At 37.0% G+C, this 24,058-nt stretch overlaps 1 protein-coding gene across 1 annotated transcript in view; it reads right to left on the reverse strand.

Moving 5' to 3' along the window:
- The window catches only part of CACNA2D3 (calcium voltage-gated channel auxiliary subunit alpha2delta 3), a gene marked incomplete at its 5' end in the record, with an annotated part of 467,841 nt that overhangs the window by 260,675 nt on the left and 183,108 nt on the right, over window positions 1–24,058 (reverse strand). The window contains 3 exons of the mRNA XM_082004801.1: window positions 6,441–6,591; window positions 6,684–6,744; window positions 8,125–8,256. Coding sequence (XP_081860927.1) covers window positions 6,441–6,591; window positions 6,684–6,744; window positions 8,125–8,256 — 344 coding nt within the window. The remainder of the gene's footprint in view (window positions 1–6,440; window positions 6,592–6,683; window positions 6,745–8,124; window positions 8,257–24,058) is intronic.

The raw sequence follows: 24,058 nt of genomic DNA on the forward strand, positions 1-24,058 counted from the left end.
TGACCTTATCAGAAATTTGAACTCAGTTCTGCAGTTTTTCTGACATTTAAAATTTTGTGTTTGGTGAAATAGCTTCCTGATCTTAAATCAAAAGGCTGATTAGTAACTGCTGACTTTGCCAGCAATACCCAGTTATAGATCTTTTGTTAATTTATCTCAGAAAAAGCTGCCATTTTGCTTTTCAAGAGTCTTGCACTACATTGTTTTCTTATATTTCCTAGTGTTGCACAGTCCCATACATCTATACTCTGGCATATGACATCTTTGCATGTTATAGTTGTGATAGCTGTGAGCACCAATACCTGTGCAATAACCATGAATAGCCTGTGTTTTGCTGAAGAAAGCACATAGAGAAGTAAAAAAAATTACCCTCCTTTCTGAGCTCCTCTTCTAAAATGTCTGTCTACTTTCATCTCCCTTATAATTTAAACATTCAATGACGTTATTATTATTATTCTATTTACTAAGTTATATTTATCTGTTTTATTTTGTCACCCTATCTATTTATTTGCACAACAGGCATAAAATAAAATGAGTGGGCTAAAATCTGAGCTAAGAGGAAGCATGTAGCTGCTGACCTGCATTGTATATTCAGATACCATTCATATTCTGAAAATGTGAAATATATATGGTTCTAGCACACCTACACAAAGTAGTTTATATTTATCTTAGCATTTTTCATATTTATCCTTTGTCATATTTAAGCTGTTTGGAGCAAAGTCCACAGGAAAAAATTAAATTCACATTTTGTTGTGCAAGAATACAGATAAAAGATTTCATGCTATATTAAGGCATACTCGGATATCCAATACAGCGCAACCTAAGATCCAGCAGTGAAGCTAATCCAGAAAAGGAGCTAAAGGAATTGGTATTTCCAAAGACCCACTAGTGTTACTATGCCCAACAAGTGGCACAGAAGTGCAGCCCACTGCTTGGAGCAATCATATGGAGGTGAGCAATGAGCTGCCTTCCCCTTTCTCAGCCTGATCACACATTAGCTGTACAGAATCTGATTATTCAGGCAGGCTGAAAAGTAAGTTTATCCATAATCTATTCTGTACGACTACAAGGACTGCAAAGAAAAGGCTGCACAGAAACCATTTAAATGGAAAATTCTACAAACTAAAAACAGGGAACTATACCACTGTGCTCTGAATTAACAAATACTTTTATTCTAATCAATTTTGCTAAAATCATGTGACTAAAGCATTAAAATTAATTTAACCTTATTGGCTCAGTTAACATTTTGTTAATTTAGAGTTTACATTTTTATAAAAGCATTAAAAAAATTTCAGCATTCGGCAAAATTAGTACTCGTTTTATGATAAACTAGTTAATTTAATGCATGACTTGGAATTATACTTCAAAGTGAATTGGAAAAATACGCCTTTTCTCTTGCTGTTGCAGGCATCTCTGTTCATGCACTAGCGAACTGACCTTAAAATTTAACATAGGCAGCAAAAAAATCACTCTTGTATTTCAGCAGTTTTTTGCAATTTAATCATTTAGTCCATCAGTTTCAAATAGATTTTACAACAACCTACCCATGAAAGCTAAAACAATTTCCTTTTATGTTTATCCTCTGAAAAGACCTGCACCAAATTCTGCTTTCTGCTATATATACACATAATGTTAAAAGTATATTTATTGAAAAATCAAATGGATATGAAACAGCTCAGCTAATGTACTGCTAGTGGCTTCTGGGTTTTGCTCTTGGCTGGCTTGGAGTTTCTTTTGTGGTACCTTACTGCATATTTATAAGAGTTAATTGAGTTTTTAATGATGATAGTACGTAGTGACCTTAACTCCCACTACAGTTAATGAGAATCCCACTACAGTTAATGAGAATCCTAAACAAATTTTTCTGTATGGAATACTGAAACACATAAGAACAGCCTGAAAAGCAAATTGAAAAAGCTTTTAAAACTTTTTGTACAGTGCAATATTGTAAAGGGGGAATAAAAAACCTACCAGAATTGATGACCACAAATTTTGCACAAATGCTTTTCAGACCTCACTTTTTCATCTGCTAAGTTCAGTTTCCTCTTCTTCCACCAGCATAGATACTGATTTACTTAATGCTCAATTCTTTTCCATCCTTGACCCCCCACTGTCAACAGACCCCTGTCTTACACTAGCCCAGCTTCTCTAACCTCATGTTCTCTTTTGGCTAACTTTAAAGTGCTGTTCCTTCTTACTGTAACAAACATAAAAGTTTCTCATCTGCTCGCATAACCCTTCCACTTGCTTCATTCTGACTGTTGCTCATCTGTAAGTCCTCTCTCATATCTTTCATTACTATTTCCCTTGCATTTCCTTCTTTTGCTTCAAAATGCAGGCATGCTTTAGGGTTCTCCCCTCTTGTGAGAATACGAGTATCGTGGTTTAACCCCAACCTGCAACTAAGCACCACACAGCCACTCGCTGATCCTTCCCCCCATGCCCAGTGGGATGGGGAGAAGAATCAGAAAAAAAAGGTAAAACTTACGGGTTGAGATACAGACAGTTTAACAGGACAGCAAGGGAAGAGAAAATAATAATAATAATAACCACAATAACGACAAAAGAATACACAAAATAAGTGATACACAACACAATTGCTCACCCCACCCGCTGACTGATGCCCAGCCAGTTCCCGAGCCGCAGTGCCCCCAGCCAACTCCCCCCTATTTATATATTGAGCATGACAACATATGGTATGGAATAGTCCTTCGGCCAGTTTGGGTCTGCTGTCCTGGCTGTGTCTCCCATCCAGCTTCTCGCTGGCAGGGCATGACAAGTCAAAACATCCTTGACTAGTGTAAGCACTACTTAGCAACAACTAAAACATCAGTGTGTCATCAACATTATTCTCATACTAAACCCAAAAGTATACCAACTAATACAACACTATACCAACTAGCAGGAAGAAGATTAACTCTATCCCAGCCAAAACCAGGAGAGGGGGAGAGAGAGGAGAGAGAGAGAACTCCTTAACCTATTTGACTCCAAATTCCTGACCCAGTTCCTCACAGAAGTCTTCTGGTGCAAGTATTTGTTCCATTAATCACTATGCACAGTAAAGCTATTCTGTCAATCACTCAGGCTGAAAACTTTTGCTTCATCTAAGAAGTACACTGTTTGTCCAGATTTCCCACAAAAAGCTCTTATTCCACCTCAAATTTTGGTCTGGGAAGAGAAAGAGGTACTTGGACATTTGTCTCAAACTTCTAGAAGTCCAGCAGCCCTCACAGAGCAACAATTTGTACAGGCCTTTCAGAAGAACAATTGGTATGAGCAAGTATCAGCTGTATGCTATGTGAAGAGTAAGTCTTCCACATTTAGGCACACTGCATCTATTTTTGCGCACACTGCACAGCTGACCCATTCCAGATACAGCGACTTGCTATATATGCGCAGATCTATGTTACATAGGGGGACATATGGGTATCTTACCTTCACTTAAAAATGCTTTCGCACCACCAGGCTATGTCTAAATTGTAAAGGGTAAGATATAGTCTCACTCAAACATTTGTCTATAGGTAAATGCTATATGGGATTTATCAGTGCTTTCACATCAAGAAGCGTCTTGCGTGGGCTTTGTTGTCTCATCTTTTGATCACTAAAACAACCTCTCCAGTCTTGACAAAGATCATTTACCTTGCCGGCACTTATTCAGAGCAGTGCCTTATAAGTAATTTTTGCTGATCGTTTAGATCACAGTAACCCCGGCTTTACTGTGTACCCTCGCTATGTCTTCCTCCAACACACCAAAATTTAAAAGTTCATAATCCAGCCCCAGGCTACCTATGCCATTCCTCACTGAAATGTCCACTCCCTTCTCCATAACACCGGTCTCTGCTACCAGTTTGTTACATTTTCAAGCAAATAGATTTTGTGTTTTCTTTATTTAAATAAATTATTATTTTTTTGCCTTGTGAGACAGCAAGGATTATATTGTGACACTTAGTCCAAAACAACTCCTTAAAAACTCAGTGAATAATTTCAGGTTCATATTTGCACAGTAACTAAAACCATCAACGTCCTAATGAAACTAAGCAGCTAAGCTCATAAGAATAAAATTGCATTCTCAGGTCCTATTTCAACAAATAAACACATATTAATCCTAAAAGAGGCTATAGAGAGGAAAGAACCTTCAGATTAAAAGATTATCTCAGACAAATGCTATAATTACCACAGAAATTACATATCTTTCTAACTATTAAGAATTTCTTGTACTAACCAAGCTATATATTAGGTGTAAGCAGGAGAGGGCTGCAGTGCCAACCTGTGTGGGACAGGGTCAGGAACCGCCCTGTGCCGGTCACAGCCAGTTCCAGCTGGCACCAACACCGGTTTGAGTGACCTGTGAGGCACCAAAACTGCAGCAGCAAGCCTGAGGGGGCTGTGGCCTCCTCACACAGGCAGGCGTAAGGAAGAAGCCATCGGGGCTGGAAACGCTTGGAAACATAACTGGAAAAGTGTTATGTTGAAAGGAGCATGCTCTTGGACACCAGGGCCTGCAGGTGACCCGCACCAGGGCAAGGACACCCCCTTACGGGACTGCAGCCATGGGTGACCTAGGCTGAGGTGGGGACACGCCTGAGGAACTGTGGCCCATGGGTGACCCATGCTGAAGGGAAAAGCAAAAGAGCAGCAGAGGAAAACCAGTAAGCAGCGAAGAGCAGCAGTAAGAAACCAATAAGCACCTCGACCTCCCGCACCGCCCAGTGCCTCGCCCCGGAGAGGGGAGGGACAGCGAAGGTAAGGGCTGTGAGAGCAGGGCACGGGGAGGCCGGGCACTGGGTGGAAGTTGCGCCAAGGCAAGGGAGAGGAAAGGCTCAACTGAGTGTTTCTTTCCTTTTTTCAATACCCGAATCAGTGATCAGAAGTTCGTGTTAATTGGCAATAAATTCCACAAAAATTCTGTGACTCCATGCTGTTTTACACACAGCTCAGTTCATTTTCAATTAAAGTTTAAATTTAAAAAAATTACATTTAGGTATTTCATACTTGCTTTTTTTTAAAAAAAATATTTACAAAGTGTTTCTACTTTATTACTTAAGCAAAATCCTTACTTTGGATTCTTGTTATATACATTTTTACCTTTTTTTCTTACAGATCAGCCTTTTGGTTTCCCCAAAGTAAAAAACTTCACTTAAAAAAATTCTTTTTTATTCCTGCACCATTCACAGTAACAGTCACAACTACTGATAAACACAGAGGTTATAAACTGAAAAATAGCTGGTCAAGGATCTTAATAATTATTTAGTTGAAACATTCTTTCAACTTACAAAAGTTATTTAGTTATTAGTCACAATTTTTTTGAAGGACAGTAAACCATTTTTGGTATGGTATGTAATTATGTATTTACACTACATGAGTTTCCATTAATTATGCAATTACCATGCAAGGCGATTAATATGAAAGATATTCTGAGATAATTGATTGCTATGTGTTAAAAATGCAGTAAATGCACATATACTTCAGCCATATATACTTCATTCTCCATACAATCTCAGTGGTGTCACTGGGTTCATTTATTTTAGTATACAAAGGGCACTCCCCTTGTAGCAAAATAAGGCCAAAATCCTCAACATTCAAGAGTTTGAAGACATTTTTACTATTTATGCATATGATAGAACCACATATTTATAAAGTATTAGCAAAAGAATATCAGCAAAGGAGAATGTATAAAGCCACCTATTCCTCCTTCTCTCCCCCATCCCCCAGCCAAATCGTAATTTTGATGTCAGTTTTGGACTTTTTAAAGCCATTCTTACCTACTTGATTAATCCCATTACTCTTAAATACTGTAAAACTATTCTCTTGTCATAGATTTCAAACATGTACCTGTACCATGGAAAACTAGCTACTGTACACAAGTAACAGGAACTACCGATGATCCAGTTTATCACTGTTAGAAAGCACCAGTAATACCTCTGCACGACTTACACATACATACATTCCAGATTCACCCTGAGGAAGGCATGAACAATGAGGCTCTGTGTTGGCATTTTGTCATGCCATACAAGCTTCAGCAAAAGCTAAGATCTGGTTCTATTAATTCTTGCATATTAACCATTTTGCAGTTTGCAGTGTACTCAAGAAGCTGTAAAGGCAAAAAAAGGCGGTGGGTGGGGTGCGGGAGTGGAACACGACGATGACACACCCCAAAGTTAAAATTCATGTAGAAAGTTCAGGCAAACTACAAAACAAATTACAGTTCTTCACAACTTCCAAACTCAAGACAACTTCTTTAAGTGTTTTCAGATTGCAATTCATAGAAAAACAGTTTGAAAACACTGTCACCTGAAGAAGTTTGCACTGTCCAGATGGTTCGGATATCATATCCATCACTCGCCGGCAACATTTTTCAAGTGCGTTGTGTGATGTAAAGCATGACAGATAGCAAACAACGATGAAAGAAAAAAAAGGAAGAAAAATCCTGAGACACTCACAGCAATTATATTGAAGAAGTCATCATCTCCAAGGGTATCCAAAATAGATGAAACTGTCTGTTTTGCAATAGTCAAGCGAAGCCCTTTCATACTGCCACTGACATCGACTAAAATTACCACATCTTTTGGAGAAGTTGCTGCCTGGATGTACCTAAGACAAAAGACAAAACAGCTTGTTCTTTTAAATACTGAACTTTTCTTCCTTTCAAATTTCTTAAACACTGGTGGTCATCTATTGCCTACCATTTTCTATTTCTGCAGTCAAATGCAATGACTCCATTCTCATCGGGTTCCCATTTAATTCCTGTTTTAAAAAAAGAGATAAATTAAATTACAACATTTTCACAGTACCTGTTCAAAATGTATCTGTGGTTTGGGGCAAAGTAGCACTTAATGGAGTGTCATACTTTAATCTAACAGGCAATGGTATTATAGCATAGGAAATGCTGAAAAAATAATTTAATGAAATAGGACTACCAGAAACAGTATTTTTTTTCCTCACTCCTTTTTAGCCTGCTGTACGGTGAAAACCTCTTCAAGTCTACTTTGTTCATCATACTATTGTCACTAAAGTATTGTCACACTTGGTCATTGGTGCTGGCAAGCTTTATCACATGCTTGGCAAGTCTCTTTCAAACCTTGAGCGCTTACTACCCGTGGCTGATCTCATACTAACTGCTTCACTCACAGGTCATACACCTGATGTTTTTCTCACAGAAAAGGTAAATATCTCCCAGTTGTGGGCCAAAGGAAATAGGATAAAAACATCTCCAAGCAAAATAAAATGACAGGGAAAACCTTCCTGCTTTTTGCACTTGTTTTCTTGCACAAAACAAGAAACAGCCATTAAAATAAGGACTAATATTTTTTTCTAACCTTGAAATACCATGGAGCTTGAGGACTGAACTATAATCTAAAACTAAGACAGATGTAGTAGCCATTACTTTCAGCTACTTCCAGACATACTTATAGTAAACTTGCTCACATTGAACTCAAGATTTCAGACATAAAAACCATGGGTTGCTAAACCATGTCAGCTAAAGGCACAGTTCCTACTATGGGCCTGATCCAAAGTTACAAAAGCTGAAGATCACTTTATTTAATATGCATTAAATTTGGTATGTGATTAAACAGAAAACTAAATAGGTAACGATATATATTTTAACCTATTTTTACATAAACAATACAAGGGATCTAATTACATTTTACTACAACTGGTGTGAAAGTAAACTTTAAAACAAGTTTTTGAAATCTTTAAATGTAAAGACGTCAGGTTAAGTGGAAGTCCAAAAACTGAACATTACAATTAAGTCTTACTGTACGCATCAATAGAGCACATACTATCTAAGTTCAGTACTATATGAAGGGTCTATCTCTTTGCCCTCGTTCTCCATAGTCTGTTTAGAAGTCATTTTTTTGTATGTGTGTGTACATGTATATCTGAATAGGAATATATACAAGTACATGAGTTATCTTGCGAGGTTCACCTCCAAATGAAAATTGGTAGACAAAACTCAGAACATTGTAAATGTTGATATAGAAATATCTCTCTCCAAAAACTAGATAAAGTAAAATCAAACCTGCAAGTATCTGTGAAAGTCATGATTTGTGACAGTACTCAATGGCAGTTTGCAGCCATAGCATTCTTTCTTGTATTTTAGGTAAGAGTTTGTATTCTTCTTACCTGGATATTGTCTGAAAAATCCTTTTGCACTTCCAAAGTACTGCCAGATGAGAGAAGGGTCACGATCAAAATTATCAACAAACACCTTGTTTAAAGATTCTGACCAATAAACTCCATTTACAATGGCTGGATCTGGGAGGGAGGGGGGTAGAAAAACAGAGAAAAGTTATTTTCCCTAAATAGAATCCCTTAAACTCTATCATCTTCATCAAACCAGACATCTAGTGACTACAAACTACTGCAGAAATTCTTTTGGTTTCTCTTGTCAAGTACGTGATTCAAAATAAATTATACACTTAAATAATGAAAGTATGGTCAAAATACAGAAGAGACACTAGGTACATTTTTTAGGTAAGTTAAAATTGCTCGTTAGAGCATCTATCTGGAACTACTGTACCACTTGTTCTGGAGAACATATATGAGTCATTATAATAATAGATTATTTACTCAATTTACTTTCCCTAAATGCACGGAATGTCTCATGGCAACACTGTTGTTTTTGTTTTTTTTTTTTAATTTTCAACTTGGTAAAACAGTTTTCACTATATCTGAAAGTTCAGGTGTGAGAACAGAAAGTGCAATACCTTTTATTTCACACATGAATGAATTATGATATGCATACATACACAAAATCTCATGACAAATAACACTGACTTATTTGGAAAACACTGGACCCAGTTCTCACAATTACCTTATTATTTTGAATTCCCATAGAAAGAGAAATACAAAGCAAATCCTTGATGTTGAAAATAAATTATTTCTGTTTAAAATCTGTTTATCAATTCCTAAAAACCCAAGTATATTTTTAAGCTGCAGATTTGGTTAGATAGTGGGAAACCAGAAATAAATGAACATACCTTAAAAAGTTACCCAATTTCAAAGTGTGAATTTTAAAAGATAGAAACAGTTAAAATATACTATATTCCCAATTCAATCTGCATGTGAAGTAGCAGTATAGAAAGGAGCAAATGGAACTAAAATCACAGATGTTATTATTTAATTTGTAAAAGTGTGCATACATGAATATACGGTAGCATTTGCTCAAGCATTTGGAATAAAGCTTCCATTAGGTTGCAAAATAATATCACTGTACTGATTTCAGAAGACTGCTTAGAATGTGATTTTAATGGAGTGGAAAAAAGGTGAATTGTTATCTTTCCTTACATTCATCAAAAAAAAACAGCTGGAAAAGGGAAATGTCTCAACTACAAATCTTTGAACATTGCTTTCATCTAAATATTTAGGTTTATATAGGTGTACTGCTGAAAAGGCAAGGTCAACAAAACGGATGTTGTTTTTAAAACATGTCTAGTTAGTTACTTGTTTCTCTAGAAGATTACATATAGATCTAAAACCTGTCCAACCAGACACATCAAACAAACCAATGTCAGTAGTCCGATGGCACTGCTTCAGTTTTGCTTAGCTGGTAAAATCCATTGCCCAGTTGTTTCCAAGTCTCCAGTTACTCCAATAAGAAGCTGTGATTAAGACATCACTAATTAACTGTCAAGACTGCCTATCCTGGGATCTATCATAGTTTGTAAAAATATGCTCCTGTTTCAGCACCCCAAAATTTTGATCCATTGTTCAGCATTTAGACATTATATGAGAAGTGAAGCACTAAAATGAGACTCCTATACTCAGTCCACTAGAACTTCCCAGGACTAGTTCAAATACTGTTATTTGTATATGGGTATCTGAATCACTAAAAAGCACAGTGGTATTTATTGACTCAGCATTACAATATTGAGATAAGGTGATAAGTTTAAGTCATCTTTGAAAAAAGCAACATAGTTCAGAGAGTTGGTTTTGGATTGTTTTGGGTTTGTTTTTTCTTCCCCCCCCTCCCCCCCGAAGCGTAGCTAGAAAAGCCTGTTTAGAGGAAAAACAAGGAACTTTTTGTCATCCTCTAGAGGAAAATATAAGCTCTTCATATACCCTTCAATCATCAGGATTAGTGAAAAGCCAAATCAATCAAACAGAATAATTCTATCATCGTTTATATTTAAAATAAACTGTAGCGGTTCTCACCAACTCGCATTCGGATTTCATTCCAAGACTGCACATTGTACCTTAGTATTTTACAATATCATCAGTTTATCACATCTTCTATCCTGGATTCCTCAGAGGTTAATTTTTAATGCCCTTTCCTAATGAATCTATGCTACACTGCCATTCATCTAAGCAGAACCTTCACTCTGCCTCCCAACCCAATGATAATTTCCTTTAAATTCTATACACACTTGAGCTCCATAAGCTCATGGGAAACCCTTCGTTGTCCACCCTTTAAGCTCTAAACTGAATGTGAAATCCTGCCAGTGGGATTTGAAAAAATATATTTATATTAAAAATACATATATAAAGCTACTGAAAAAAAAAATCATATGAAAATATCCATGCCACCACAGTAATGGATTATTTTTTTAGCCCATCTATGAAGAGCCACTTAATATGTTTATATATCTGTACTACAGATTACAGAACTCCATGGGAATACAATGAGGAATTTTCCCTTGTGCATGATTGGTTGAGTCTATATTCTGCCTTAGGTTGACAACACTAATCACTAATCATCCAAATGCTGATCACCATAAGCATTAATCCAGTAACTCTGGACATAATAGGAATTTTTTAGCTCAAAGGAGCATTAAACAGGCATCTGAAATAAGAAGACACAATTAAAATGTGATCTATGATGACTGGGTTCCTTCAAAATGAAACCCAATGACAGTTCACTACCTTCCTATCTACTATGCCGGCTGTTCTTTCTACTCTACACCAAGTTACATTCTACGCATCAACCATTCTTATAAAAAAGCAAATAAGGTCACACTCAGTTTAATCCTTAGAATACAAAGAAATGTGAAGCAGGGAAAAATGTATTTACAGTACAAAACTGCAGGCCTACAGGCTTCATGTGGAAATCATGTGCCTTTACTGGCTCCTGTATCTTCAGGCAGAAGGATTTCAAACCCGAGGTCCTTGTTCTGAATTTGATAATGACTGTTACATGGATGCATCTCTGTCCATATGCACCACCCAAAATACAACTAAGTTCCTGACCATATATCCTCATTAAAATTTTACAGTCTCATCTTCTAATAACCTGTATGCTATTCTGGTAGTAATTACACTGAATTGCTTAAATTGCCCCCACTACTTCATTTAGAAACAGTATTCTTGAGGTTTTATATTACTGATGAATGTCGTCTGCATCCCCAAAATAGCTACAGGTCAGTAGTGTTAAATTAATGCTTGTGAATATTCATAAATTTGAAGAGGGAGAAAAAGAATAAAAGATAAATTTTAACATAAATGCAAAATCATTAACATGATGTTACGGGGGCTCAGAGACAATAAGTATAAATAGCTTCTGCCACAATTCTTGAAACATAATTTCTGCTTTTGCTTCCTGGCAGTAACAGCTAAAATATAATTAAAATATTCCCTTTCCCTCGCCTTTTAGGTGGGCTGGCTTGCAACTACATGGCATTTTTCTCCACTGCTGTTTGGGTAGCTGTTACCTGGTTTTTACTGATATTTAATATAAAACTAACCCCCAGGCACGAAGCTGAAACATAATTGCCAAAGAACAGTACAAATGCATGTAGCAATTAAGTTGCTGTCATAGATACAGCTGACCCAAAGAAATAGGTCTGAAGTTTGAAGTCTCAACAAAGGCAACAAAGCTGTGCAGACCGAAAGATGTGCAACAGCATGACAAAGGTTAGCACTACAATGAAATACATTTAATTCACAGAATCCATAAAAATATCTAGAATAGAATAAGTCTATGGAACAAAACTAATAGATACATGATGCACTTTGCTTTCTAATTATTCCAGCAAGCTTTGCAGAAAATAAGGGAGACCACTGAGGAATTCAGTGACTATGAAGAAAAGGCAGAATACTTGTCTTCCTTGCCATAATCTGCTTTATTACCGAGAAAAATGTTACCTATGATCCTTAGGGCCCCTACCCGCCCCCCTCCCCCTTATATTACCATTTTAATATAACCACTAATTTCTCCTGGAAAGCTGCCAAAGATGCTGGCATCCGAAATGGTGTTCCTTCTTGTAATATCTGATGACATCGAGGGCAACCCCCAGCATTGTGGAGCAGTACTGTCATACAACAAAGCAGCGCGAGCGCAGCCTACAGGACCAAGCACTGGAAAAGGAATGCAAAATCCAGCACCCTTCTGGCTCACAGATAGCAACAATATCAGCTTAGTTTTGATGACACTGACAACATATTTAGTCTGGTCATGTTTTAAAGAATAACAAAATCACATGCTTTGCTGGGACATACACCAACAATCTAATAATTATCCTACTCAACACTAATATGAATGCTTTTCAGGGTGGTCCAACATATTCAAGGGCTGGGGCTGGTTGCCAATTTTGGCAACTGCCTTTGCTTTTTTCTCTGTCTTCCCCTCCCTCTGCCTCCACTGGGTAACGTGGATGCATCAGCTCACAGATCAAAGCATCTGGCCATCTGTAGACACAAAAGAAGGTGTTCGTCCATTTTGCTTCATGTGCTGAGAACTATACACCAATGCCAGAAATCACATTCCCTCATAAGTATACAGGGCGGTAAAGACTTCAAGTGCGTGACTGTATAGAGGCATAGTAGTAGGTATTTAGTTGTTTCAGCTCCCAGTGTTGCCCTAATAACATTCCCCTTCTCCTTTGAAGTGGCAGCAGAAGAACTGGAGTATGGCCAGATGTGTTTATTTTTATATACACTGAATTTCATGAGTGGATTTGGGTTGGGTTTTGCTTTTGGGGGGGGGGGGGGGCGGCGCTTTTTGGAGGGGGAGTGGGAAGAACAGTGTGGTCTGAGGTTCTGAGGAACAAGGTGGTCTGAGATTCAACTTCAGTTCATTTGAAAGCCAGATTTACAGCTGCAAACTCTTCACTAGCACCATTCTGGGATAGAGATTCAGTTCTGACTCTGCCAAGAGCTTGCCACCTGATGAATTATAAAAAATGTCCTGCAGCAAATCAGTATACCTTTGAGGTCACCCATTTGGCTACTGACCTGGTTTGACCCTCCTTAACTTATCAGTTCTAACAGCTAAAATCAACCAGTATACGGACGGATCTGTGCATTGGTTAGAGCAAAGCTCTGGAAACAGCATAAAAGCAGAATCTATGAACACGGAGCATTACTTTTCTTAAAAATTAAAGGAGGAACTTGGAGCAAAAGTCAAAGGCTTCACTTGCTGTCCATCCCAGAAGAACAGGAGCCAGGCACATGAGGCAGTTACACACCTATCATAAACACAGTCTAAGAAAACAGTATTGCCTACCCAGCAATCGCTAAGAGGCCTTTAGCTGAGGAGAACTAAAGTCAAAACCCAGTAATCCTAATAGATGATCACACCAAAAATTAATGTGACCACAGATACTAGGATTTTTCTGTATTTTGAGAAAAACATACTGATTTCCACATTTTTGCAGGATACGAATTGAAGATCATGAAACCTGAAAGATCAGTAAGAAAATACCCTACCACAGAACTCTAGGATGCCAGGGTCTGACAGAGACAGAATGAACTATGAAAAACTACTGCTAGAAACAATTTTCCAAGTAGGAAAGGGAAAATAAATGTTCAGAACTAACCAAATTGACTAGAGACCCTATATGCACTGCAATTTCATCACAGAAGCAAAATTAGTCTTGAATACTGAAAAAAAAAGAGGCAGTTCTGATACATGGCAAGAATAAATTTCTGCACAAGCTGATGGAACAGTTACTATTGAGCAACCAGGAAATCTAAACCTCTGTGAGTGGCAGGGCAGGAAAAACTGTCAAACAACATGGGAAGCCAGTGGAACACACTGCAAATCAGAGGAAAAGAAAGCAAACGTGACTGCTGCTAAATGAAGCCAACTGCACTGTAAAATATTTAACATGCAACATACCAAAAGGGACAATTTTAACAGAGCTGTTGTCAAAGTGATATATGAAAAAGGCAAGGCACAGCCTTGGAAACAAAAGATATCCTTATGGAAATTTCTCAAGGACAGACCCATTCACAAATCTTCATACAAGCCATTTAAAACACAAGACCATGCAAACCTGTAAAATAACATTTCACAATAAACATCTAATTCCTATTGCTCAGATATTCAGAGACAGACATGGAATTATAGAAATGGTTACACGACACGGCGCGGTAAGGACTAAAAAAATAATGCTTTGAACAGGAGATGTTAAAGACCTCCTAGTTTTATCAACACATCATGCCTCTTGCATAAACCAAATGGAGGCAAAAGAACCTTTAGAGAGAAATGTTTTAGCATGTAAAATGCATTACAGTTGTACTGGGCTATAATAAACTAAACCTCTACTGCTACGTTTCTGGGAGTCTGAACATGCAAGTATCAGATATGACAGCACAATTATCTATTAGCACAAGTCATTGTCTCATCCCCTCAAATCAATGGTCCCTTACTGCTGTAGTGCTTTATAATCTTTATGTAGCACTTTTTCCTTGCACAATTCGAGTAAAATGGAAGTTTTACTCAAAAAATAGTTGGAAAAAGCCTCACAGATATGAAAATGTTCAGCTGGTTCAAAACCTCTGAAGCTAGTATTAAAAAAACCTGAAAACACTGAGCAGATCCACAAATGCATCTTGGGATGAATACATGACAAAATCAGTTATGGATTCTTAAACACTATTTGCTCCTTCAGGAATGTGTCAAATAAAAGGTGCAAGAAACACACCTAGATAAACAAAGTACATTGTAAAAATGTCTTTGTAAGTTTTTAGCCAACAATATTTTGAAACTGTTTATGTTCTAGCCAAGCGTACTAATACTTGACCAGAAGAGCAAGCCTTCTCCCCTCTTCACAACACAAATTCAAGAAAAATCAAAGAATGATCTGTGTTACATAGCATGATGGAGAGACAAATTATTACTGTATTCTAAAATAGCAGACAAAATTAATAAAAGGTATCTTTAGATAAACTTCTATGATTCTTTGTCAAATGTCAATCTTCTCTGCTCCATACTAAACAAAAGCTACATTTTTTACATTCGCCATACAACCAAATGCTTTTGCATATTCAATTCTAAAGGTTTTCAGAAACCCAGAACTGTTACGTCGATTACCACTAAGTTTGCAGATTAAGGATGCTTTTCCAACATAGTACATGGAGAAAATAAAGTCTTGAAAAATCTTTAAATAAACCGAAAAACAAATAAAACTCCCCAATGCATTTCTAGCATATAAACTCAGTCCATTAAAAATAATCTTGTATTGAATCATGAGATTTTTTTCATTAATATATTCGACACTAAAGATACCCTCGGTACTTTTTCCTGATTGTTATTTTCAGTCAATAACAGAATATACCCCAATTCCCCGATTGTTTTTTCTCATTAAAATAATTCAGCTTGAACATACAAACCTGAGCCATTTCCTAGAGAGACAGTCAGTGGGACCCAGTGCAAACTTATGCTCATGGAACTTGAGGCAACAGACCTCCCTCTGTTCACTCTGAGCCCACTTACTCATATACCCAGGTAAGTGCAGCGCTGGACCATACTGAGATACCTATTCCGGTGCTGGAAGTCACAGACCTGAACTAGCACGTCAGCAAGCATGAGTTAATGAGGAGCCTCATAGCAAGATTCATAGCAACTCCACACTCAGCAGTAGCCTTTTAACGCTCTCAGCTGAGCTCCCATGTGTACTGTGGATATGCCTTTATACATTCCTATATGGGTTACCTAGTACCCAGGCCCAAGTGGACAGGAACAACAGCATTAAACAGCTGCTGCTTCCAACCTTTCACCACGGGACCTAAACGGTGGCTCCACAGCTAATCAGTCAGAGAAGTTGAGATTAATCAGACACAATAATACAGGAAAAAGGAAAGATAAAAAGAGGAGACAGAGTAATTATAGACCAATAGTAAACGATTGTCGCTTTCTTACCCCTGGAAGCAACAAGCAAGTAGGGGAGGCATCATGATTAACAGAGGCCTCTCAGGTCAAAAAGCCTCTTAATATTATACCTGAGATAGTGTGCCTTAACAAACCTTCACTGGTTCATGTTTGTCAAAAGGCAAAGCCCAACCCCAAGTAACTAAGCAACAGCTGCTGAATAAGGAGTGGCAGACAGGAGGGCTTTTTAGAGGAAAAACTTAATGTTACCATGTAGCCTGTATCTGACATCTAGTTGCCATGGTGATGTGGATGTATTAGAAACATACAGATTAGATCCACAGCCAGAGACAGACAGACTGGGATACAAGAAAGATAAAGCACAGTACACATCTTGAGTGGTGATGCCAACATTTCCAAAAGGCTTGCTGTTAAAGACAGAGAATTGAAAAAAAGAAAAAAAAAAAGTGAAGCTACAGCCCTTTGCAAGAACAAAGCAGCAGCCTGAGTAGACTCTGGGAATCGGATCTGAGGCAGAATTTGAGCAAAAACAGATGGAACAAGTAGAGAAGTCTGTGCATCTTTGTCCAATAGCCAGTAAGAGTTAAAACAAAGAAATATGGGAAGATAGGAAATTCTCTGCAACCTTGACTAAATCAGTTAGACTAAGAAAGTTCCTTTTAAATTAAACAATGACCAAAGTTAGGAAGACAGTGCAAACACTGTCCTAGAGATCTTAAAATGTGAAGACAAACAACTCAGGGGAAGGATTTCAAAATATAAATATCGTGGTCCAGGACAAGATGTGGCCACAACTATTTAAATAACAACTGCAGGATGTTGAATTTTCAGAAGCATAGTCCAGAAAATCATCTACGACAGTGACAGACAAGATTTTATTTTTTAATTTCACACCTTGCAGAAAGAGAGTTTTATGTATCTGCTGGCTGCAGATTATAACCTTTCTGCATCACTTGAGAAATGAATTTTTTTTGGTTCTAATATTCTAGAAAATAGGTAATCTCAATTTTGACAGCCACTGGGAAGACATTGATAGGAAAGTATGACTGAATGATATTCATAGTTCTTTTTAAGTAAGAAATTGAAAAAAACCCTCATTTAATCAAAAAATGGTTGTGGTTCATCACATTTCAATATCTTTTAGAGAAGGCTCTATTACATGTAGTAGGGTGGGGTTTTTTCCTACGCATGCAAAACTTTTGGTTAGAGACTGCATTTATTGACTTGTAGTGCATAAACTCATCGCTTAACATGCAGTGAAAACCACACGATGGAAATGCTATTTGACACATGTGATACTCTTTACCGGTCTCTAAATTGTTCAAGCAAAACTTAAAGATAACTTGTGAAGTCTAAGTCTAAGATCTACTTTTGCAATGTTTCCAGCATTCAAGAAGTAAATATGGTAAGCAGAAAAGCACACACTAGACCTGATGCTTTTGTTACTAAAGACATTGAGTTCAGAATTATTTAAAGCTGTATTGCATTCATACTCTTTCTAAATCATTTCTTAAAGTATTAGCAAGAAGGACAGAAGGACGGACATACAGAAGGAAGGAAGGAAACAACTACAAGAAAAGAAAGAAAACGTCTTGCAATAAGACAAGGGGTAATATTTTTAAAGTAAAAGAGGGTAGATTCAGACTAGATATAAGGAAGAAATTTTTCACTATGAGGGTGGTGAAACACTGGCACAGGTTGCCCAGAGGTGTGGTAAATGCCCCATTCCTGGAAACATTCAAGGTCAGGCTGAGCAACCTGCTCTAGTGGAAGATGTCCCTGCTCACTGTAGGGAGGTTGGACTAGATGGCCTTTAAAGGTTCCTTCCAACCCAAACTATTCTCTGATCTACAACCCAGAAAATAATATGAGAGAACACAATTCATTGCCAACTTTCCATAGTAATAACAACAATCATCACCACCATAACACAAAGCTTTTAAACATAGGTTTAAGTCACATAATAAAATCTATACTTTCAACAACCAGTAAATGATAGGTGACAAGAGAGACAGAGAGAGGCACAAAAGACAGTACACGTGCTAAAAATAATCATGTCATGAGCAAAGCTATAAGAGAAAGAGATAAAGCCTATTTCTGCTGAAAAGCAATGCAAGCTTGTAAAAAAAGACCAAATCAAATATACTAAGTCATGGAAGAATGTTAAATATGGGCTCTCCACATGGAATGCAAAACAATGATAAAAATTGAATTTAAATCCATAGGAAAATACAGGATATTTATAGCCATCTTGTCTCTGAAATGAGTGAAGTCCAAATATACTTGAAGGATTGTAAGATACTGTTTAATAATTTCTTTTATAAATCCATATTTACTCAGAACGATCACTGTCACAGAGTCGAAATGGTTGCCAATACTTGAATGTATTTCAAAACCAATGGTGTGGAATTAGTCTCAGTATGGTATTAGTTTAAGGAAAAATTAATTTAGACTATTTTTGATGAAGACTTCTTTATCTTTTTACATCTTATGGCGACTTGTAATTGTATTTTACATTCATGAACCATTTTTAAAAAATGCTGATGACACAGCTTGAGACTCTCAGCAACATATTGTGTGCCTTATGTCTGTTAGTTGAGTTGACATAAACCATATCTCCTGTTGACAGAAATGCTCGAAAATATTCATGGACTTCAGCATCCATCACTGAAAAAATCTGCAGTTATGGAAAGCACTGATAAAATCCCTTCCTGTACTTCAAAAACACCAGAACAGCAGCTATACCACAGTACAAGGATGGAAAGAGCAGATGGAAAACAGTCAGACAGCCTTCTCTAAGTTAAAATTTATATTATTGCTTTTATTTTTCAAAGCAGCAAATTAACTCTTGGACAGTATAACACTGATCATCAAATTTTATTTTCCATCTTGGTTCTTCTGCTCTGTCAGTAAAGACACAACAACATCTTGCACTAAGGCCACTACTTCATTATCTAAATATACCTGGACAGATATCTGACAATCTGCAATCCAATGTAATATTTTTCTTTTTTTCTGTCTTTCTCTCTGTTTTCTTTAAACACCTCAAACAAAAAGTATTTGGAGAAATTAATTTTTCACCTGCTCATGCCCACACTATTCTCCAGCTTCCTTAAAAAAGATCTTCCCCATATCATACCTGTATTTTCTCATTTTACACAGAACCAGGCCCAATGATTTAAAAATGTAAAAATAATTTATTGAGGCACCTGCCAATTTATGATAGCAGAAATTTTTATAAGCTAACCAGCCTCTGGGCTGCTGATAGATATTTGCCAAAGACCAGCCAGTCTGATAATAAGAAAAAAATCTTTCCCAGTGCCAAAAGTAGCAACTAGCAGAATGCACATATTGTAATCTAATGTCATGGCAGGAAAGAGGGAACTGTTACAAGGAGAGATTTTTAAAAGTCAATTATTTGATTTAAACAATATCGTTCACCTTCTTCCCTCTCAAATACATTATAGTAGGGAATGAAGACTTAGTCAGCTACAAAATTTACAAAAACTTGACTGTGTCCCCAAAAGGTATTTGCAAATCATGTGGCAGTACTATGAAGTATAAGTTGCTTGACGTAACAAAGGATGGGAAAATTCAGTCTTTTATAGTGGCAGACGTTATGAAACGTCAGACAAAGTTGTAGAAAAATGCTGAGAAACGTATTAAGCATAAATAATGTCAACATTAAAAAGAAATCAGTGTAAGCACTGTGCTAAAAGTTCATGTAACTTCCTTAATTTAAAACATACTCATACAAGGAAAAAGTTGAAACATGGTTCAATAGTATAAGCCTCATTCTCCATTACAAATGAAAGCTCAAGAGTAACTTTCCAGACCCAACACTTTTGAGGAAATTTTACGGTTTATTTTGACATGTCATTATTAAAATCAGTAATTGATTCTAACATATTTTCTTCTTTCTGCACAGAGCATAATTCCCCCCTGAAGCAGAGTCCACCGCCTTTTAGATGGGGCAGTTATTAAGTTTCTAAAAAAGGAAATATGTATTTGAATAACTATCTGCACATGCACAGACACTGGTATTTTAATTCAACTTAAGCAACAAGTAGGAAAGCATGAAGGTGCTTTAAAGTGCCTTCCTGAATCAGAAAGCCATTTATGGAAGATAATTATGATTGTCGACTTTACTGTATGTAGTCTTGTTAATACGCAAAACCGTGGTCACAAAGCTATCTTGCACCCATAATATTTCCATGCAATACTCCAGTGAATCACGCATATACGCCAACATCCTTTGGGGTAAGTACAGACTACCCAGCTCTCCACCACGTAGCATAGAGGTGCCTACATGTCTTTTCCTCTGACATTCACTAGTGATGAAAACAAGAATACATTTAATGTAATAAAGAGCATTTAAAATTTGAAAATCTAATCTTTATCTGGGAGTAAATTTGGACTCTTTCCTCAATGACTTAATAAATACAAAAAGCCCAATGGATAACGAAGTCTTGCAAAGCTGTAGAATACATTTAACTCCACTGTCAGCTGTGTTAATAGGATGAAGGTTTATCCTCTAGGAAATACTCCTTCATTATAAAACTCAGCAAGTAAAACAAGATTATATATACAGTAAACTAGAAATGACAACAAAGGAAAAAAAACCCATTAGTTTGAATCAACTTATGAAACCCTACTTCCTTTCTACTGCCAAGAAAAGTTATTTTTCTGTCTTTAAAAAAAAAAAAAAAGGCAACATCAGACGTTGCTCAAGCTGCATCAGATCTGAGATAAAAGATTATCCTCTTTCCCCAGTCTACCTCTGTTGGCACATGTCGACTTCCTCCACCACATATCAGAGACTGCTGTCAAGAGCTGGTAGGTAAATTCACATACAGTCACCTCCACCCTTGTTCCGTCAAAATTATTCTATTTTCAAACACTCTCCTAGGGAAAAATGCTGATCTGATTCCTTTCACCAAACCAGTTTTGGGAAGAGCTTACAGAACAGCTTATGACAGCTGGTTTGAATGGGACAGTAATACCCAACAAGCACAAGTGGCAGAGCGCAGTAATTTCTTATCCCCCAATGACCTGCACCTGACATCATATAACCAATTGTGCCTCAAGACACTTCACAACTTCTTTATAGATAATTCATCTCCAAAAAAAGGTACAGAAAGCCTTGTCATAACCATAAGCATAAAGGAGATCAAGCAAGAACTAGCTCATACAGAGCTTCCAAGACTAAAAAGTCTTCCAGATGCGCAGATGCCTGCTGTGATGGATCTATGCAGCTGCGTGTTTGCAGTCCTAGGGCTGGAAGAGGCAACTGCAGTCTAATACTGATTTTGCAACAATAATGTCATTGACTTCAAGGGGTTCAACCCCCTAGTTTGCACCAGTACTTGATAAAAGAGAATTTAGTGCCAGCAAAATAAGTTAGTCAATTATGTTAGTTAGTGATCAGTTTAATTCTTTTTAAGACTAAGAACACTAGGAGAATGAGAGAGTAAATTTTGCAAAATACAAAAGCCCATAATTCCAAGGACCTAAGGGAAAAACAGGAAGGTACAATAGAAAGATAGTTTAAAAGGCAAGGAGAAGTGCTTGCATCCAGAAATTTCTGACCTATTGAAGAGAACCTGGGCTTTTCCCCTTTCTACCAACTACAAATGTAAAGTTTTCCTTATCATATAAACAAAGACCGATTGCAAAATCTCAAAAACAGGAGTTTTTTTCAGTTGATATTGAGATAATGTATTTATCAACATCCCCTTGAATTTCCTAGATTTTATGCAACACTAACCTAAGCAGATGAGATCCTGCTGTGTGTCACTTCTGGTACTGTACTATGCTATACTTCACGTTTCAAGAGGTGCCATATTTTAGAATTGTCTGAGTGTATGTCACCAAGACACATTCACCCTCACCCTGGCTTTGGTTTTCATCTACATTCCTCTGAAATCCACATTTAGCCAAGTATTCATGAGCCTCTTCGAAGAACTTGAAAAAATGCTGACTGTAAACTCAATAGCAGAAAACATGTCGTTACTGTCCACAACTCTAGGTAAATATGAGGTGACACAGACTCAGAAAAAAAACCTGGAGTAGGTTCTTCAGCTCAGATACAGCACGTACTTTGGACAAAGAATGTAGGATTTTAAGAAGTTAAGACTACCTACGTTCTCATACTAACAAAAGGTAAAATGCTACTCTATTTTTATTTTACTTTTTTTATGCTGTCAACATCTGCAAGATCAGATTTGAATGTCCTGAAGCCTTCTTTTATTATGTCCTCGTGTACATAAATCCATTCTAGAATCCTACTTTTTCCCAGTGGCAATCCTACTGCCAGAAACCATGTTCTCCATGGATGGTTGCCAGAAAGCCTAGCCCACATTCCAACTGCCTAGTTTTTAATTCTATGTCAAATTCCTAGGTTCTTCTAAATATACTGCTGGCATCGCAGAAAGTACTAAAGCAAAATGTTGAAATTCTGTAAACTTTAAATCATTAATAATTTTTCATTATTATTAATCTTTTCCACAGTGGCTGTTTAAAGTATACCAACTAATATGTAGAAAGGTATACCTGAGTATCCTTGGAAGGCATACCTATGGAAGTATATATGCAAGATACATCTGAGACAGTAGCTTGTCCCAAATCACTTACATTCTAAAATAATAGGAGAGAGATAAAACCAGAGGTACAAAAACTCACTTTGGTGCTGATATATAACCCATATAAATGAACTTATTAAAAAAACAACAGCAGCTGAATTAGGCAATGCCTTATACACATTTGAACTTCTGCCTTGGTCTGTATTGCCCAAACTGGATTCAGATTGATTCCGTACTTTCCAAAACTAAACTTTTCTTCTAATATGAAAAAAGTAACTTTCTTCCTCCCTTCCTTTTTCATCTATGAATATACCTGTATGATTAATTCATTAAGAACCCTTTTCCCTACTCTCTGTCAGAAATCTGTACACAGTTGATAATTGCCAGTTACCAGATCTGTGGATGGAAGAAAGAGCTACTGCTTGCCAAGACAGTTATCACAGAACTTCCTACTTGATCTTAGTTATTTATTCATTGTTTAAAAGGATACTGCCTTGCAAATCCTGTGGCTATAGGCAATGAACACATTTTGTGCTTAAAGAGAAGAAACAGAATGCACTGACATGTAGAATCCCAATGTGTGCTTAAATATTTCAAAAGCAAAAAATTATCATAAGCAGTCATTTTCAGGAAAAATGAAGGAGGCCAATTCCATCAGAATGTTCTGCAGTTTAAATGGAGCGCCAGCTTGCTGTGAAACAGCCTAGAGCTGAAAGTGGTCTCTCTGTATTGACAGACAGATAAGCATACTTATCTGCAAAGCACAGTCATCCCACATCCTTTTTTCTGAATCCCTTCAGCATATGAACATTATGGGAATGCCGAAATAGTGTTTTCTGAGCCCCATAGGCTTTATGTGCCAAAGATCAGCAACTTTTCTATTTTTAACATTAATTGATATGCACCGTAAGATATGGAGAAACTGGGGGACGAGGGCGTGCAGAAGAGGGGAATGAAAAGTATAAGAGCACATCAATAACCAGACCAGCTCTTTATATTTTACAGTGATGATCCGGAGTACTGCAAATGCAAAACTGTGACTCTCTATTAAATTCACTAATTTACTTTTCCTTCTACATTTATAGCAGGTACATGCAATCTGTACTCAAAGATGGCACTAGAGTTACATGTACACTTACAAATTAGGTTGGCAGCCATTTTTATTAGCTCTCATTTTCCATTTTAAAATGTTCCATGTTAAATTTTAATATCATAGTTTTTATAATTATGGTATTTCAGCTTTCTTGATTTCATCATGAATATAATGAAATTTGCTTTTACATTTTCTTTTTCTTTTCAGGTTCTAAACTTGATGGTTTCCTTACAAGGGGAATTAGTTAGTCATGTTGTTACCATCAATATTTTTAAGCTTTTCTGTGCAGGGGTTGAAAGAGCCAGAAGATACATAAAGAATAGCAACATATTT

The sequence above is a fragment of the Phaethon aethereus genome (genome assembly GCF_964289735.1).
Source record: "Phaethon aethereus genome assembly, chromosome: 11".
NCBI lineage: Eukaryota > Metazoa > Chordata > Aves > Phaethontiformes > Phaethontidae > Phaethon > Phaethon aethereus.